Raw genomic sequence first — 19,768 nt, 5'->3', positions numbered from 1 at the left:
CCTCTTCTCCCCTCTGTGGGGTGGCCGGTGGCCTGTGTTCCGGGTTCTTCCTGGTCGGCCTCTGGTCTCGCGGGTGGCTCCCCCCCCTCCCCCACTATAGTTACAGTTCAGGTGGAGCTTTGATAGGATTATTACACACACACACACACACACACACACACACACACACACACACACACACACACACACACACACACACACACACACACACACACACACACACACGCACGGACGCACGCACGCACGCACGCACGCACACACACACACACACACAGCTGCACAGACATACACATCTGCTCGTTCACCTGCATGCTCGCTCCACAGGTTTGGGGGTTAGATAGTTGCGGTAGCCTAGCCTAGCTGTGATTGGGTCCCGGGGACCTGGGATAGTTGCTGCTCATGTCTCTGCCTGTTCACGTGTCTGTTTGTTTTTTCTCTTGCAGATTTCCAGTGCTCGTTGTGCGCTTCCATGTGTTTTTCGCGTCTTGGACTAGCAGCAGATTTTTCTGTCAGACTATTCTCTGTAAACCCTAGCTATTCTTGGTCTATTACCCGGGTATCTCTGTTAACTTCTGGTGAAAAAAAAGAGTGTTTATGCTCTTCATTCATTTCGTTCAAAACGTAACTTTTAAATATTGTAAATATTCAATATAACTTCTAAATATTCATACACATCCAGGATATATATATATATATATATATATATATATATATATATATATATATATATATATATATATATATATATATTTTTTTTTTTATTTGTTTGTTAATATAATATATACTGTATATATATATATATATATATATATATATATACATATATATATATATATATATATATATATATTTATTTGTATTATTATTTATATTTTATTTATATATGTGTATATATATATATTTATTTGTTTATATATATATTTATTTATATTATTATTTATGTATTATTTAAAATGTATATATATATATATTATTTTTTTTTAATTTGTTTGTTTATATAATATATATATATATATATATATATATATATTTGTTTATATATATATATTTATTTATATTATTATTTATATTTTATTTATATATGTATATATATATATAAATATTTTTTTTTAAATTTGTTTATATATATATATATTTATTTATATTATTATTTATATATTTTGTTAATTTATATATATATACACACACACACACATATATATATATATGTATATATATGTATATATATATATATATATATATATATATATATATATATATATATATATATATATATATATATATATATATATATATATATATATATATATGTATATATATATATATATATATTAATATATTATATGTACATGTGTGTGGCTTTGTGTGTGTGTTTGTGTTTGTGTGCCGTTCGTCTGTCGGTCCGACCTCTGTGTTATCGCGAGAATTAGCTGGGAGCTACGCCAGCAGCGAGCACCAATGGTGTAGCTGCCAGAGCGAGCCGGAGTTCCTGTGTGTTCTCGCGAGAGTTGTGTGGGAGCTACGCCAGCTGCGAGCACCAATGGTGTAGCTGACAGAGCGACCGTTCCTCCGCTCATGCTGAGTAGCCAGAGCCGCGGTTCCGGGCGGGGGAGAGAACGCCGCACAGGGAGTCAGCAGGGCCCGGACAGTCACGGTTCGGAATCAGCCTGGTAGAGTCAGTAGTATTACGTGTATCGGCGGATCCTCACCAGCAGCCAGCAGGGAAGGGAAGGGACCGAAGATCGTAAAGATGGCGGCCGCGGCCTCGCCGGGCTCGGCCAGCTCCTCGGACTGGATTGTTGTGAGAGACGGCTGTCTGCGCTGCGACGACCAGGGCCTGGCCAGCCTGTCCTACCAGCCGCAGCTCAACGCGCTGCTGGCCGTCACCAGCCGGGGCAGCATTAAGGTCATAGACGGGACCTCCGGGGCCGTGCTGCAGGCGTCCCAGCTCACCGGTGAGTACCGGTACCGGGGGGGACCGGGGAGTACCGGTACCGGGGTACCAGGGGTACGGGGGTACCAGGGGTACCGGTGGTACCGGGCTGGGTCTGATCCATGATACCGGGCTGATCCACGGTGAGTACCGGGACCGGTGGTACCGGTCTGGGTCTGATCCATGATACCGGGCTTATCCACCGTGAGTACCGGGACCGGTGGTACCGGGCTGGGTCTGATCCATGATACCGGGCTGATCCACCGTGAGTACCGGGACCGGTGGTACCGGGCTGGGTCTGATCCCTGGTGGAACCTGGTACCAGTACCAGGTTCTTCAACTGCAGTATTTGCCAATCACCGATCACAGCGTGAAATCCATAAACTTGTCAATATTGTTATCTCATGTACGACACTGACATTGTATTGTTAGGTATCAACATTAGGAGATGAGAAAGTATCATGAATTAACTGTTTGATTTCAGGCTGATTAATATTTCACCTTTAGAGGCGACTCCACGTAAGTGTAGCTTAGTGGCTTCAGCTTTCTTGTGGTAATAATTATGTACAACACAACATGTGCAACAATACACACAACAGCAGATATTTCACTCTCTTAGAGTTGATAAAAGTTGTTAACTATAAACCTTAGGCCCCGTTTACACGTAGCAAAAACGGTGGTGGTTTCCTGTGTTTTGGCCATTCGTTTACACAAAAAAGAAGCCCAAAGTCACCAAAAATGATCATTCCTGAAAACTCTGGCCAAAGTGGAGATTTGCAAAAACTCAGTTTTCACGTTTGCTTGTAAACGGAGGGAAACGGACATTTAGGCTTCAGAACGTCACATTATGAGACAGAAACATCACCAGCGTCATGAGTGCGACCTGTGTTTACAATTTGTTTGGCCATCATCAATGTTTTCTTGTATTTTACCTGTTTTTTTCCAGGATTCTGATTGGCTAGCATGACTTTATCTTCTCGTTACACTGCCCCCTGTAGGTTTGGCTGCTCATAGCACCTTAACAGCTATTTATGCGGGTTCGTGTAAATGAAGAGATTTTGAAAACGATCTTGTGTAAATGATGGAATTTTTCAAAACGCAGAGGGGGAAATATCCGTTTTTGTAAATACCTGGCTATGTGGAAACGTGGCCTCAGACCGAGATATCCTGAAGGGGCGTGACCGGCGTCGCCGGTGTGGGAGTTTCACAATGTCCGAATAGGACAACAAATTTGCTGTTTGCAAGGTGTGTGCAAAGGAAATACCTCGAGGAGGAATGGAACAGAAGAAGAGTTTTCTTAAGCTGTAAGCCATGATCAGCAATAATAAAATAATAAAAGGCTTGCAATATTTCAGTTGATTTGTAATGAATCCAGAATGTATGACATTTTTGCATTACAGAAAATAAAGGACTTTATCACAATATTCTAATTTTCTGAGACAGTCCTTTAGTGTGATATAACTCTGGCGGTCATTCATCAGTGATATATTTACGTTTCTGCAGCGCTTACCGGGATCCAAGCATCTAACCCGATGTCTTCTACAACAGAAAGCAGCTGATGATCAAGGCTTATGAATCCATTGCCTTAGGATGTAGTTCTTTATTTTTCTTGCTGTTTTTGCTGTCGTTTATAGGTCTCTGTTACAGCTGAGTTAGCGGCGTTGCTGCACGCTCTTTTTCTGTCTCTGCCTTAGCGACAACTTTGAAAATTCATATACTCCTTGATGTGAGAAACTTTCAAATGTCTTATCAGGTTCGTTGTGTTGAAATTTTTCTGTAGCATTCCTCCTCGAGGTATTTCCTTTGCACACACCTTGCAAACTGCAAATTTGTTCTATTCGGACATTGTTAAACTCCCACACCGGCGACGCCGGTCACGCCCCTTCAGGATACCTCGGTCTGAGGCCACGTTTCCACATAGCCAGGTATTTATAAAAACTGATATTTCCCCCTCTACGTTTTGAAAAATTCCATCATTCACACGAACCCGCATAAATACACTGTTAAGGTGCTATGAGCAGCCAAACCTACAGGGGGCAGTGTAACGAGAAGATAAAGTCATGCTAGCCAATCAGAATCCTGGAAAAAAACATCAACAAATGACACGAGTAACTTCCTGTTACTTCCAAGATGAACGAGAGTCTTTCGTTTGGAGTGACAGAGAAGTGGAGTTACTTAAGTGTGACTTTAGAATATAAAACAGGTAAAATACAAGAAAATATTGACAGTGGCCAAACAAATTGTAAACACAGGTCACACAGTCATGACGCTGGTGACGTTTCTGTCTCATAATGTGACGTTCTGAAGCCTAAATGTCCGTTTCCCTCCGTTTACAAGCAAACGTGAAGACGGAGTTTTTGCAAATCTCCACTTTGGCCGGAGTTTTCAGAAATAAGGGTTTTTGGTGACTTTGAGCTTCGTTTTCGTGTAAACGGCCAAAACGCATGAAAACACCACTGTTTTTGCTACGTGTAAACAGGGCCTGAGATGTGGGAACGCAGCGCGGGTTGTTGTGGTGAACGTCATCAGATCAACCCGCTTTAAACTGTTATTTTCAGAACACCGATCAGAACCGGGGAATTATCGTCCGATACCGATCGATCGGTGCATCTCTATGGGCTTGTTTGGTTCTGATCCATGGTAGATACCGGGCTTGTGTGGTTCTGACAGGTGGGCCTTAGCCTGTCAACAGTCCCGGACGGGCCCCGGGCTCAGCCAGTACGCCCTCCAGCACGTGTCCCGGGCCTGGCGCCTGCGCGGTGACCCTGCTGCTGTGGACGTCATCACCATGACTGTTCGTTTATCAGACACTCTGATGGTTAATGAATGTTTCAAAGTGTTTTCCTCAGATTCACCGTGACATTTCCTCATGCCCGCTAACGGATAGCCAGGGCTGCCTCGCCGGGTAACCTTTCTGTTCTCCACGTACCGGTAAAAGTACAAGTCATATACGTACGTATAGTGCGAGCAGACGGGTCGCATCAGAGCATCGGGTCGTACAGTGTGAGACCATAAATCGTGGGCTGTGAATTCACCCGGAAGTGAAAGGAGGACGGAGGGCGAAGGCTCTGGACACCGCTAGTTGTCATTGTGTTTGACGGGGTATAAGATGACCTACAATCTAAAATAGGAATATTTTAAATTAAAGGTCATAATGTTATAAGGGCAGGTGAAACTCAGGCAGGCTAATTAATTGGTGGAAGTATTAATTCAGTAAAGGACAACATTTATATATATATATATATATATATATATATATATATATAAAAATATCACTTGCACTGTTTGTTTTTTTTTTATTTGCAAAACACCTACAGTGCAACAGTTGAACAATAAAAAGAGGAAAGAACCTGGCTGGCCCTCCTAACTTGTGTCTGAAGTCCAGTCCTCTTTCCCTTCATAACGACACAATTGTCCAGTAGGAAACTTGTGATTTGTTTCCACTCCAGCTCATGAAACTGCAGGACATCTTCTAGTTCCAGCAGAAGTGCTGAAGCATCGGCAAGTTTCACTTTTCTGCTTGCCAGATGTTGAGTTGTTACTTTATCATACCTGTCAAGTCTCCCGTTTTGGCTGGGAAACGACTGTATTTTACCCCTCTTTCCCGCCGTCCTCCCGTATTGGTATTTTCCCGTAAATTTGCCGTTTTATAATATAATAATTTTTAAAAAGGGTTATTGTACCTTTTGCGCCTCTTGCAAGGTTAGTGGCAACAAAGGGAACAAACTCGGAACAACAAATCAGACCAGGTCGTCGTACGACAGCTTTTCTTGTTGTTAAGTGGAGGTCAACCGGAGGGGGCTCTTTGTTGAAATGGCTACCATGGTTACAGCCCTATCTAGCGTCACGGAGTCAGCCATGCTCTGGCCATTTATCCGATCTCTGAACAGCATGTAAACTCAGACAAGTGATCCGGTCTTCTGCATGTCGTTATCTGATACAATCAGAAATCTGATCTCTTTGCTGCATGTAAACGTACTTACTGACTTAAATCAGTATCACAATCCATCAGAACATTAACACAGGAATAGGACAGATTTGTACAAAGAGATAACATGAAACGGAAATGATACAAAAAATCAAGATACAGCTTTCTGCTGGTGCTGAGGAAGACATCTGACATCAGTGATCATCGTGGCCAAAGTAGCTGTCAGTAAGAGTTTGTTATGGGAGCGCAGCCTTCGGCCGGTCCCAGAGCCGCTGCAGGAAGGGGTGCCAACACAGGTTGGCGGGTTACCGTACGCTTAATTAGCAGTCTTGTGTTTTTGCTTGATGGTTGTGCTTTTGACGTGCCTTTTACATTTATTTATTTAGCGCAAACCTTTTTTAAAAACAGTGCATGGAGGGAACGAAGCCTGAAGGGCTTGTACAGACTTCCACTCTCATCAACAACAGTGACAAAATAACAAAGATAATGTACAAAAAATTAGCTTATTGATCTGGAACCAATCAGAAACAGTTGATAATTCATGATTTACACATGATTTACACATCATACCACAAACGAACAATCATATGTGTTTGTGCTCATCACACAAATAAGCCTCACACTTTGAAAGTGTCCCCTCCCTCGTGTAGTATTTCATTGCTGCACACTAGTTGTGTAGCCACAGTTTGATTGGCTGATGCTCACAGTGAAGCGTCAAAAGCCTGCGTGACGCACAGAACCCCAGTTCAGTTCAGTTCAGCAACTCTTGATGTCACCCCATACAAAGTGACCAGACAGCGACACTCGGGGCCCTTTCATCGCGTTTGTGTGAACGTACGGTTACAGGCAGTTACACGTTTTGGCATCAAAAGAAAGCTTTGAGTGGATTCTGTCTCAACTTCTCTTTATCCAAATGCGAGTTGGTAGCAGGACATGTTTTGATATGCGCGGTTCCATATGGAGCAGCAGCTGGTCGTCACATCCTGCAGTCGTCTGAGCAGTTTGGTCATGGAAGGAGGAGGGAAGAGGGAGGTGATGGCAGCAGCTAGCTGGTCCAACAGCGAGGCAAAGCCAGGGTGTTTATACAAACCAGTCTGCATGTTGGCCAGTGTTAATTAAACAGTATTGAAAGGTCTCTCTGACTGGTTGCATTTTCTTCTCCTGCTGAGTTGCAAACTTTACATCAGCTGCTTGTGTAGCTCAGTGGCAAGAAAAAGTATGTGAATCACTATGAATTTATTGGTTTTCTCCATTAGCCATAAAATGTGATATGACCTTCATCTAAATTATAATAACTGACAAGCGCAATGTGCTTAAAATGATAATACGCAGTTTATTAACATTTTTGTGTGTTTATTAAAGAGAACCATTAAGACATTCTCAGTGATGGTGAAAAAGTGGATCCATAGACTAATATAAAAATGAATGCAGGAAACCTGTCAATTGCATGGGGTTCACATACTTTCTATTGCCACTGTGTTTTCATCACATACATGTGATGTGTTACCCTTTATTTTACAAAATTAAGAAAGTAATATATTAGCCAATTCTTGTGTCTTCAGTTTATTCCACCCATCAATGATAATGTGATCAGCATTGATGGGGACTGAAACAAGCGGGATCTCTGCAGCTTTGGTTTTCGTTTTGCACATCAGTGCCTGTGTAACACAGCTCTGAAAGAGAGACTTGAATTCGTTTGATTTGGTAGTCTGACATCTTAAATGACAACTTTTTTTGATGATGTCACCTTTACCTTTTTTTATTTATTACTACTGAACAAGTGTGTGTGTATAACTGTGCTTAAAAAAATAAAACTGGACATTGTGTAAAATGCAAAAAATCAAAACAGAATATGGTCATTTGCACATCATAACAGAACACAGAAAACATCAAATGTTTAAACTGAGGAAATGTACCAAACCTAAGAAATAGATGAGCTAATTTTGTTGATGTGATGTTTATGTATTAAGGTTTGGATTATGGTTCTGCGTTAAATCCACACTGAGCGTTCGCCGCAGGTTGCACCCACGCCGCAGGCCACGCCGCAGGCCACGCCGCAGGCCACGCCGCAGGCCACGCCGCAGGCCACGCCGCAGGCCACGCCGCAGGCCACGCCGCAGGCCACGCCGCAGGCCACGCCGTGCCTGACGCACCTCCCACAAATTGTAACTACGCGCCAAGAGGTCGCAGACCAACGCAGACTGAGAGGCTGTGATTGGTTTGCTTGGTAGCAACGCATTTCCCGTTACGGTTCGTGAAGCAGTCGTGAACTTTCAGCGCTCTTTTCTTCGTATGTGTATGATTTTTTTTTTTTTGTTTTTGTTTTTTGCACAATAGTTGTCCTTATCTCTTGTGGCCCTTTTCCACTAGTACCTACTCAGCGCGCCCTGACTCGTCACGCCTCGTACCGCCTCCACCCGCTTTGTCCTCGTTTGTTTTTCAACACCCAGATCAGCAGTAGGAGGTTGGAGTGAAGCTGCTGTGACGTATTTGATTGTGTCTAAACGGAGAAGACAACAACACTAAAGATGTAGAACCTGGAGGAGATGATAGATCTGCTGCTGGATCTGTGGCTTGTGTTTGATATCAAGTTAAAAATGAGTGAAAGAAGCTTCAAGTGGCAACGTTTTTTTTTATTTTGTTCGTCGGAGCTGATGAGAAATAAAGCCTGAATTATGGTTCCGCGTTAAATTGACGGCGTACGGCGTTGCAGCGTACCCTACGCCGTAGGCTCTGCGTTGGTGTAACGCAGAACCATAAATCAGCCTTCAGCTGGAGCCGTGAGCAGCTATGAAGAGACAGAGCTCTTGGTAGATCTGGTCGTTCCTTATCACCCGTCTAGATCCTTTTTAATTCTCTCCGCAGCACCAGGTTTATGAACATCTGACCCTCAGAGTTGGATCATGAAACAGACTTTTGCGCTGCCATTGCCTGTCGGATAAAATGAGGAAGCCGCGGGCTGCTTCGTGCTGACTCCCGCTTCCTGATTCAAACGTCTGACGGCCCCGCCCCCCGACCAATCAGTGGCGTGGAGGGTGATGACGTCAGACACAGCCGACTCAGCATGCTCAGAACCTCGGCAGAATAGTTGCAGAGAAAGTATCTACTTGGCCAGCCTCTACCCGTCTCGGCCCGTAGTGGAAAAGCGCAAGATGGGGGCGTGGCGGGTAGAAGCAAAGAGTAGGTACTAGTGGAAAAGGGCCATTAGATTCACTGTGACCGGAAAAGTCGGATAAACCATTCAGGAAAAGAACGCACCCCCCTAGCGCTCTCGGGGGATTTTGCACCGCGGCGAAACGGAGTGACAGAGAAGTCCGAAGGGTTCACGGCGACGTCACAGCAACGGCGTCACAGCAACGGCGTGTGCTCTGCGTCGCTGTAGCGCAGAACCATAATCCAGGCTTTAGTGTGACCGGTTGATGCAGTTTTGAGAAAGGAATGTTGTCATATTAGTCAGCTTACTGGACAGTTTCCAGTCTGCCTCAGTCCATTTGAACTGAGCTGTGGCCCAGTAGAAACAGCAGCGTTTCTGGATCATGCTCATATATGGCTTATCATTTGCACGGTAGAGCTTTAACCTGCATTTGTGGATGATACAAGCAACTGCGTTCTTAGACAGAGATTTCTGGACGCGTTCCTGAGCTCATGCTGTGATTTCCATCCCAGAGTTCTGTCTGTTTTTAATGCAGCGCTGCATGAGGACCCGAACACACAGGCCTTCAGGCAGTGTTCCTAGCACACACAGATTTTGCTATATTCTTTTAATCTTTTGATTAAATTATGTACTGTAGATGATGCAGTCTTTAAAGTCTTAGGAATTCCCACAGAGGACTTTTTTTTTCTGAATTTGACAATCTGTAGACAGTTTTTCGCAGATTCGTGAACTTCTGCCCATTTTTACTTTCTACGAGTCTTTATTCTAAAATACTCTTTTCATTCCTAATCATCTGAGTGATGTATTGACAATTAACCTGACTGACTAGTTGTAGATGTTCCTCCAGATGTATTTATTATCATTATTATTTTTGTAAGTATCCCTTACTTCTTTTGAGATTTATTGCTGCCACAATATTTTTGGTAAAATCTGCACAGCGTCCTAACTATTTTTGGTGTTGTTGTTAGGGACGCCCCGATACCATTTTTTTCACACCGAGTACGAGTATTTTAATTTGTGTACTTGCCGATACCGATACGATACTTCTACCACAAAAATAACTAGGCTAAAAATGTAATGAAAAATGCAGTGAATTGGAAGACAGGTTTTATTTCCAACAGATAAATTCAATAAAAATAAATACAATGAGTAGAATAACTATTTTGAACAAAAAAATTATCTTTCTGTGTAAATAAAGTCTCCACACTGTCTTCGTATTTAAGAAAATATCAAACATATAACGTATCAATGAAACATATTGCGGCTCGAGTGCATTGAGAAGAGAAATCCTTCGTCTTCTCCAACTAACAATGGCTGCTCATCCAGCGCTACATATAGTAGTAGTAGTAGTATAACGGGTTAGAGCCTCCATTATTTATCTGTTGCTTTTGCAGAACCTGAGCTAATGTTGTGTTCTTGCAGTAGCATCAGCAAACTCCGTATCCTCAGCTTTATGATGCGTCTGGAGATGTTTTATCAAGTTGCTGGTATTAAACGACGTATCCTCCTTCCCTCCTCTTGACACCTTAGCAGCACGTAGCTTCAGTCTGCCTTGCTTCTGTCGTCGTCTCTTATAGAGTCACTAACCAGTAACTACAACAACAATGAAATGGTATCGGTGCGTGGTATTGGAGAAATTTTGCGAGTATATGAGAGCAGTATCGGCCCCGATACCAATACCAGCATCGGTATCGGGCCATCCCTAGTTGTTGTTGTAGTGTAGCTGTTTAATGGCATATAGGAATAGTTTATGTAAAGTTCATGTAATCCATTGTCTTTGTAAAAGAAGCCTGAGAATGGGGAAACAGAAGTATCTTCCAAATCTGATGAACAGCCACCTCACCAGCTCCAGAAGCTGCCATGTTCATGCTGGAATGTTTGCTGCGCATGGATAATTATTTCCCCCATGCATGGTTACCTGTACATAAAGGTGACACTTACCTGTTGTCTTGTCAGAACAAGCATCTTTTTAGGCCATTTTACATCGGGAGAATTCCACAGATTACCTTTGAGCAGCTGTTGACCGTTTTAGAAAGTCTGGTCCAGGAGAAACACACTCGGTGATGGTGGCGGTTCGCTCCGTAGATCAAGATCATTAGAGGTTGACTGACATGGGCTGCTTCTCCTTCAGGGAACACAAGTTATAGACATAACACTTAGTTCAGAGCCAGGAAAATTGGTGCTCCGCTGGCTCCAAAACTCTGCTGGCCTTGATAAAAGCGCTTGTTCCATCAGGCCTAATGAAGACGGCTTTTCTTCATTAATAAACTACGTACAGTGTTTGAAACGTCACTTCCATAAAACAGATCCAGGCCAAAACAGAAGGAATAAATCCTCTTTGTTGCGGCGTTCATAAATACAGAGTTACATGATGCCAATCAAAGTTTGGTGCTGGAACCAGCTCTGAACTGCATCTAGCACCAACCCAGAACCAGAATCTAGTTCAAGTTGGTCCAAAATGGGGACCTGTGAGTTCTTAGGCTGCAGATAGAGAGATGAGATGCTGTTCGCTCTGTGGCAAACTGTCCAGACAAATGGATTTAGTCTTGATGTTTTTTGTCTGCTGAATCCTTTTATTATGCCCAACGTAAGAAGTGTAGTTGTCTATTGAAGTAGAACTTTATTGTTGGCTTCAGCAGGTGTAATTGCTCAGAACGGAGAGGCTGCAGCCAGCCACCGAAACACCTCACAACAATACTGGGCTAAAAAGAAAAAACACCCCAGTCATCCAGTGACGGGAGAACGAGTTGCTCAGGTTTCAGCACACACAATCTAGCGACTGGTTGCACCGATGATGAAGTGTGAGGTTGAGTGGCGATAAGGGCAGAAGACCTCAGTGACTGAACATGGCACATCAGCGTATCACTGCTGATCCACACCTCCTGTCAACCTTTACTAGCCCGTCTTTAATCATTTATCCTCTGGGCTGTTACCAGGTTTCAGTACCACTGTTTCATGTTCGCCACAGCTTGTTGAAAGCTTGCTATCAATATAAATGTGCTTGTCTCTCCCTTAAAGTTACAATTCTTCTCAAATATCTATATGTTGGGTCTTGAAAGATAAGAATTTAAACTAAAGATGCACCGATCAGGATTTTGAGGGCCGGTCACCAAAATAAGTATCTGCCAATCGTAGGGGTGGACATGACGATATTAGATCGTGAAGGATTACAACGTGAAGACGATGTTTCAAACTGCAGAGATTGTGGGATTGTCTAGGACAGTGGTCCCCAACCTTTTCTGCACCGCGGACCGGTTTAATGTCTGACAATATTTTCACGGCCCAATCTAAAGGTGTAGCTGAAACTAAATAAAATGACAAGATCTGCATTAAAGACTGTGGTATTTTCTCTATAGTAATAATAATGAATAATAATAATAAAACATTTTTCGAAAAAATAAAATAATGGAAATTGTAAATTACCTTTTTAATACGAGTATTTCTATAAATGTGTTTTTATGTTTTGTCTCATTAACGTTATTTAAAGCAAGGCTTTTATTTTATTTATTATATATTAAGGAGACCGATAGTAGTGCTTTTATTTTGAAGGCGTCTTTGCCGAGACATTGTAAACATCCGGCACTTCGGACTTTAACGTTAAAAGTTTAACAGTAGAAAGTGTGTCTGAACTAGTGTCAGGAATGCTAAAGTGGAGCCTCAGCCTAACTGACACAAAAAGCACCTGTCGATAAGGATTTGTTTTCTTTGCAAATTTTATGCCGTATTTATGTCCAGCTTGAGTTTGGTTGCCATGGTTACTCATGTATTGTGTTAACGGTAGCTGAGCGAGCAGCTGTGTCGCTCTGTATTTAAGTTAAATGAAACTTATATGAATGTAGAAAGACTAACTCTATTTTATTTTATTCCTTTATAGCTCTTACGGTGTGTTTGCAGTGTATTTACATCCAAGGAATAAAAACATTGTGAACCATCAGTTTGAGAGTCGTCCATCATCAGTCGAGGCTACAGAAATTATTTTTTCTTTCTGTGCGGCCCGGTACCAAATGACCCACGGCCTGAGGGTTGGGGGACCACTGGTCTAGGACACATTCTAAAGGCTGAATTATGGCTCTGCGTTAAACCTACTCCATAGGGCAGGGGTTCTTAACCTTTCTGACCTTGGGGCCCAATTTTTTCAGTACAGAGTGGCCCGGGGCCCATTAAATATAAACACTGTATAGCAGGGGTATTCAACTGTAGGTCCATTTAGAGAAAATTTACTCAAGCGAAGGTCCAGAACATCATAATATATATATATATATATATATATATATATATATATATATATATATATATGTGTGTGTGTGTGTATATATATTCAAGTAGCCTCATAGTTGTATCAACATCTGCATCTGACTGTTATATTAAAAAAAGTACATATTTGCCAATTTTTTTATTTTTTTCTCTTAAAAATAAAGTAGATTTTATTTTATTTTTCAAATGCTATCTTATTTTATTTCTCTACCAGCAGTTTGAATTTCCCCTTTTCTTTGTTAATTGTCTCAACACATTTTTATACTAAATTAATATAAACACATCTTAACAATTTAAGGTTCAGGTTCTCATATGCATGTGGAGGTGCTCATTGATGAGCCTGAAACGATATTTAGTTTTAATTATGTTCACTGTGGAGAAAGCTGCTTCACAGCTGTATCTGGACCCAAACATGGGTGTTTTAAGATGCTCAGCTTATTTTTCTGTGACTTCAGTTCAGACTTGAGTGGATATGTTTGATGAAAAACTTTGTGTTTTGTTTCAGTGGCGTTTCACTTTCGCACTTTGAACGCCACGGTCTCTGAACGTATGAGACACTGGTTTTGTCCCAGTGGGAAGACTGAACAGGATGAATTTGTCCATTCCGGGTTGCATATTTAAAAATACAGCGAGGACAAAACTTAGTTTGATTTTACTTTAAGTTATTTACATTAATAAGTTGTCAGGACTCAGTGTGTCGGGTTCATCCGAGCCTGATCAGCTGAGACGGGCACAGCCCGCACCGCAGCTCTCTGGTCGCGCTGCAGCAGTTACTTTCCGATGCTTTTTCGAAAGCCCGATCAGTCCAGTCCAGCAGACACGACAGCCCACGCATCTACATCTACCATCCTTCAGCAGTAACGACGGAGCCCACCGCCCGAGCGGCAGCCTCAGCCGACCTCCCCGGCCGCGGGGACGCGCCGGGATAAATGAGCACGCCGCGCTCGCTCGCTCTGGGCGCAGACCCAAGTAATCGATCCCTGATCCTGGCGGATCTAAACCTACTCTGTGCAAAATGAAGGATTTTCTCTGTAAAGACACACCATTTCTCTTACTATTACACGTACAGCTAGCTGAGTGTCTTCTTCTCCTCATTTGGTTGGGAGTTGCTATGCAGTCCCGCGGCCCTCGCGGCCCACACGAACAAAACTGAATTTTTTTTGGCGGCCCACTAGATGGCGCTCGCGGCCCAAGTGTGGGCCGCGGCCCTATGGTTAAGAATCACTGCCGTAGGGTACGCGGCTACGCGGGAGTCTCTCCGTAGCCTACGTCGTAGCCTGACCTGCAAAAATGTAACGCAGACCGAGAGAGCTGTGATTGGTTCGCTTGGTAGCAACGCAGTTCCGGTTCATGAAGCAGTCGTGAACTTTCAGCGCTCTTTTCTTCGTGTGTGGGATTTTTTTTTTGTTCAGTTTTTTTGCACAATAGTTGTCCTTGTCTCTTTGATTCACTGTGACCAGAAAAACCGAAAGCTAAACAAAGTATCAACTAGTGCTCTGGGAGGGTATTGCACCACGGAGAAATGGAGTGACGGAGAAGTCTGAAGGGTTCACGACGGCGTCACGGCAACGGTGTAGGCTCTGCGTTGGTTTAACACAGAACCTTAATTCAGGCTTAATGCTGATGCACCCACTCACCAGACGTATCGACGTCATCGACCTGACCGACCAATCATAGCGAATTAAGGGCAGTGACACGTTTTCCTCCCCTCTTCCTTGTTTGTGTGTGTAACGGTAGCACATGGAGAGCATTGGCTGAAAGCCAAACGGAGTTGGTCCCCCCAAAAAAATCCCAGCTCTATTATATAGAATGGTTTTGGATTTTCCACAAGTGGTCGAGCTCAGTTTGCTCAAGTTTGCACAGAAACCGTTGGCACGCCGGGTGGTAACACGACAAATCTGTTTAATCCCCTGAAGAGGAAGCAGAGCAGCAGTATGCTGAGAGCCAAACAGCCAGGGGCCCGGCGGCGCCGCAGGCAGCAGCAGCTAGCGTGAGACCAAAACAGACATTAACAGGCATTTGACAAGTCAAGCAAGCGATGGAAAGAGGTAACGGAAGTTGTTACCTCTTATATAGCAAAGGACATGGTACTGTTAAAGATGTTACTGGTACTGGTACTGGTAAAAGTTCAGCAGAAGGTTTAAAGTTAATTCTGTCAACTGCAATTAAATCTTTACTTTAATGAGGTTGAAGGAGTGATTTTCCTACACAAATCAGCTTTCTAGAAAGTTGGAATACTGAACAGAATGTAAATAAGAATGAAAAAACTGCCAAAACATCAAAACTGAAAATGTCAGTTATTGGAACTGACAGCTACTGTACAATCATTCAAGATTGTTTTTTTTCTGGCCCCATTTCTGCATTGAGGACAATAGTACACTGCTATACTAGTTTTTGATAACGTGTCGGACGGCTCTAAACCCAAATTTAGTAGTCTCTTTAAATTATTATCACCCTCAGCAACATGTATTGTCTGTTTTTAATTTTTTTCAATTTAAGATTGCGATAAAATTTGTCAATATTGTTGTCTCTTGTACACAACACTGAAATTGTATTATTAGGTATAGAAATTAGGGGATGAGAAAGTATCATGAATTAACTGTTTTATTGCAGGCTATGTGCAATATTTCCCACTCTAGAGACAGCTTGGAGTGTAAGTGTAGCTTACTAGCTTCAGCTTTCTTGTGGTAACCATTTTGTGTACAACATGTGCAGCAACACACATAAAAGTAGACATGTCATCCTCTCATACCCCTTTTACACCAAGCTGGTTCCAGGGCTGGTGCTAGTGCTGGTGCTAGAGCCGGTTCGCGGTTGGTTCTAAGTAAGAACCGTTTGCTTTTACACAGCTGGTGCTAGCCTGCAGCTGGCCAGAGAGCCACGTCATCACGTCACCACTCCCCCTCGTTTTCATCCCCACCCTGATCAGGAAGCAGAGAGCCAAAAGCTGTTTTAATTTCAGCTGTAGCGCTGTTAATATGGCACTTTATTAAGTTTTAATATTTTTTCAGGTAAAGTAACCTTTAAGATCCCCAACCTGGGCTCAGTTTATCCAAATAACGCCTGTTAAGAAATTTGATCTGAAAATTTCGGAATTTCTGCCTGCCTGCCGGCTCCGGAGCTGATTTATGGTTCTGCGTTAAATTGACTCAGAGCCTACGGCGTAGGGTACGGCGTACGGCGCCCGTCGCCGCGTAACCTACGCCGTAGGCTCTGCGCAGCCCCGGGGCACAGCAGCTCCTCTCCTCTCCTTTCCTCTCCTCATACGTAACATACGCCGTAGGCTCTGCGTTGGTGTAACGCGGACCAGAACGGCGGGCTGGGAATTTTTATTAAATAAATGGATCGAGCTGCGCTGCCTCGGCGGGCACGGAGCCCGGCGATGCAGCGGCGCAGCCTCGCGTCCAAGCGTCCCAGGGCTGGAGCGCTTCCCCGCGGGCTCGGACGCGAGGCTGCGCCGCTGCATCAGCGGGCACGGAGCCCGCAGACGTTACTGTTGATGGATTGTACCGTAGACCACTGCTGCTTCTGTTTTACATCCATTATTAAATAAATGGATGTAATAATAAAAGAGTCTGCGTCTTCAACGCTCTGTTGTTTAAAAACGGCGCGCTTCCGTGTTTATTCTGCCTCGGTAGTTCAGTAACACCGTCCCCAGCCCCGCCCCCAGCCCCCGACGTAACTGGTTCTTACGCCTGGCCCAGCAGCTCAAAGGGGCTGGCGTAGCACCCGTTTTGAGAGCCAGGAGCCGGGGTTTAGGCTGTGTAAAACCAAAGAACTGGTGCTAAGTCTGGCTCTAGCCCAGAACCAGCCCTGGAACCAGCTTGGTGGAAAAGGGGTATTAGAGTTTATACAAGTTGTAAACTAAACACTGACACGACTGTCGTCCTGCGTGAAGGCTGAAATATGGTTCTGCGTCACACCAACGCAGAGCACACGCCGTCACTGTGACGCCGCCGTGAACCTTCGGACATCTCCGTCACTCCATTTCGTCGCGGTGCAGTACCCCCCCGACCGCTAGGTAGCGATCTTTTTCTGAATGGTTTATCCGACTTTTTCCGGTCACAGTGAATCAAAGGGATATGGACAACTATTGTGCAAAAAAACTAAACAAAAAAAATCACACATAAACGAAGAAAAGAGCCCTGAAAGTTCACTACTGCTTCAAACCGGAAACCGGAAATGCGTTGCTTCCAGGCGAACCAATCGCAGCCCTCTCCGTCTGCGTGTGGTCTGCGTCGCACGCACGCACGCACGCACGACTCTCAGCAGCAGCAAGTTGTAATAACTGCGCCCATTGAATAGATTTGAGATGGAACTGTCAGAGCAAATTTCTTTTTTTTTTTTATCTTTTGAGGGGCGCTCGTGCGCCCCCACCCGGATTGCGCCTTAGGCAGTCGCCCATATTGCCCATAGCAAAAACCGGCCCTGCAGGTAAGGAACATATTTATCTCAAAACATGATTTTCAAAAAGGGTGTTGAGTTATTTCTTTGATTCCCAGCAAAAATAAATGTTTGTTGGAGGATATGCACTCATGGATGTATAGTTTGGTCAACAAGAGTGAGAGATTGACGAAAAATGTGCCCCCCCTTTTTTATGACTGAAGAGAACAGTGTAGATTTAAATGTTCTAACACATTACAACAAATCTATGAACAACAAACCTCCACAGTGGTTTCTCTCTGAATAAATGTGTCATTTTCAGGGGCTTTCAAGTGCTTCAATCTCTGGATTGAACTCGTTGAGATGGTTCTGGTGCAGTTGTGCATCAGAGATGGTTGTTAGGACATTAAGTCAATTCTGCTGGGATTGTTGTTGTCTGTTTCTGTTTACCACATGAAACACCAACACTATATTGAGCACATGGAGTCCATGCTCATCATGTGAAATGTGCTTTATAAATAAATTTGCCTTTGCCTTTTGCCTTTAAATTGAAACGCGCTTTGTGAAGTCAGACTCTAGTTATTTGACAGCTCGTTGCATCGAGTTGCCTGACCCGATCAATGCTACACCAGAGCAGCAGACTGCAGCGGTGCTGACCGCTCACTGGCCAGGAACTGGCGGTCAGTGGCATATTGCACATTTCTTGTTTGGGGTTTGCGCGACCAACATAGCAAACAAATGCAGGATAAACGTGGCAACCATGACGCAAACACGTACGCGTTGGTAACTGCAAGTATAATGATGTGGGAAGAGGACCATATGCACACCCAACGGACTTCAGTTTTGGTTCAATGTTAGCGTAGTTGGTGTCATGTCTGCCACCTTCAGGAGCTGATGGATCACTGACCAATGAAACACTATTTTGACTGATGGGTATGTCATTAGCTGATCTGTTTAATTTCTTGTGTGAGGGACAATGGTGTCAAACAGTGGCATGTAGCATTGCCACCATTTTCGGTCTTGACTGCGGACCGTTGTGAGACTCATCATTAGTAACTGATGAGTGGTTTCCTTCATGAATGGCCTTCAGGTCATGTTTTTCTCTTTACTACATTTTTCTTTGTACTCCAGCCTTCATCTTCATGTCCAGAATAGCCCAACAGATGGAAACGTTTCAGTTTGCTTTCAGATTGGAGTGACTGGGTCAGCTCTTCAGGAGCAGAGCCAACCATTCTCACAAATCAGAGCAGCTGATGCAGGAAATTTGGAGCCCTTTCAGTTGTCCAAACACTCTTCGATGTGACAGAGGAGTTGTGATTGAGATGTATTATGTGTGTTAAATCATGACAAAACCCGAAAGTCTTGTTTTGCTCTGTGGTTAAACTCGGAATATGATTATCTTGGCTGTGATTTTTAACTTTTTATTTTACATTGTAATATCCTGGTAGGACAGTATGTGTATATCTATGATGTAGTTTTTTGGATTTGATATTCTTTTTTTTGTGGCTCTAGTGGCCTTGATTCAAGTTTAGACAGGAAGAGGGTAGAGAGAGATAGAATGGGGACGACATGCAGCAAAGGGCTGCAGGTAGAGCCTTGTTCATAATGTTTGAACTGAATGAAAATTGAGTCAATTAATACTTTTTAATCCCTGAAAGGAAATAATTTTTTAGCAGGGCAATTTTAAAATAAATAAGAGGTGAGATTGAGAAAGTATTTGAAAGTAGTAGCGGTGTAAATCTCCAGAGATCATCATGAATGCAATAGTGTTTGTAGCCTGGCAGCAGCTGTGGTGACGATGTGATACATGGGAACTCTGTGTAGACAGCAAGGATGGAAACTTGCATCCAACATTTCAACATCTGCAACATCAGCACCCTACAGCTCAACATACTGTATATTGACTCAAGACAGCCCAAGTTGTGATCTGAAACATTTCCTTTTCTCCGAAGCTTTTTGATGGAATATGCTTGTGTTTGTGTGAGCTCATGGTTGGGTTTGAATGTTTTTGTTGATTTGGGCCATGTGGCTGTGACAGTGTGACCTGCAGACTGCCGGGATGTGGGCTCGCACACGTGACTCGTGTCTGGTTTGTGTTCAGGGCTGGCGTTTTGGA

The 19,768-nt window shown here is 43.3% G+C and overlaps 1 protein-coding gene across 5 annotated transcripts in view; it reads left to right on the top strand.

Moving 5' to 3' along the window:
- Nucleotides 1-1,540: 1,540 nt before the first annotated feature.
- The window catches only part of birc6 (baculoviral IAP repeat containing 6), a 172,268-nt gene continuing 154,040 nt past the window's right edge, over nucleotides 1,541-19,768 (top strand). For all 5 annotated transcript variants that reach the window (XM_061745121.1, XM_061745123.1, XM_061745120.1 and 2 more), the window contains exon 1: nucleotides 1,541-1,955. In XM_061745121.1, coding sequence (XP_061601105.1) covers nucleotides 1,751-1,955 — 205 coding nt within the window. In that variant the 5' untranslated portion in view covers nucleotides 1,541-1,750. The remainder of the gene's footprint in view (nucleotides 1,956-19,768) is intronic.

This window comes from Cololabis saira, chromosome 17 (genome assembly GCF_033807715.1).
Source record: "Cololabis saira isolate AMF1-May2022 chromosome 17, fColSai1.1, whole genome shotgun sequence".
Classification (NCBI taxonomy): Eukaryota; Metazoa; Chordata; class Actinopteri; order Beloniformes; family Belonidae; genus Cololabis; species Cololabis saira.
This window is presented reverse-complemented; position numbering and strand designations above follow the sequence as displayed.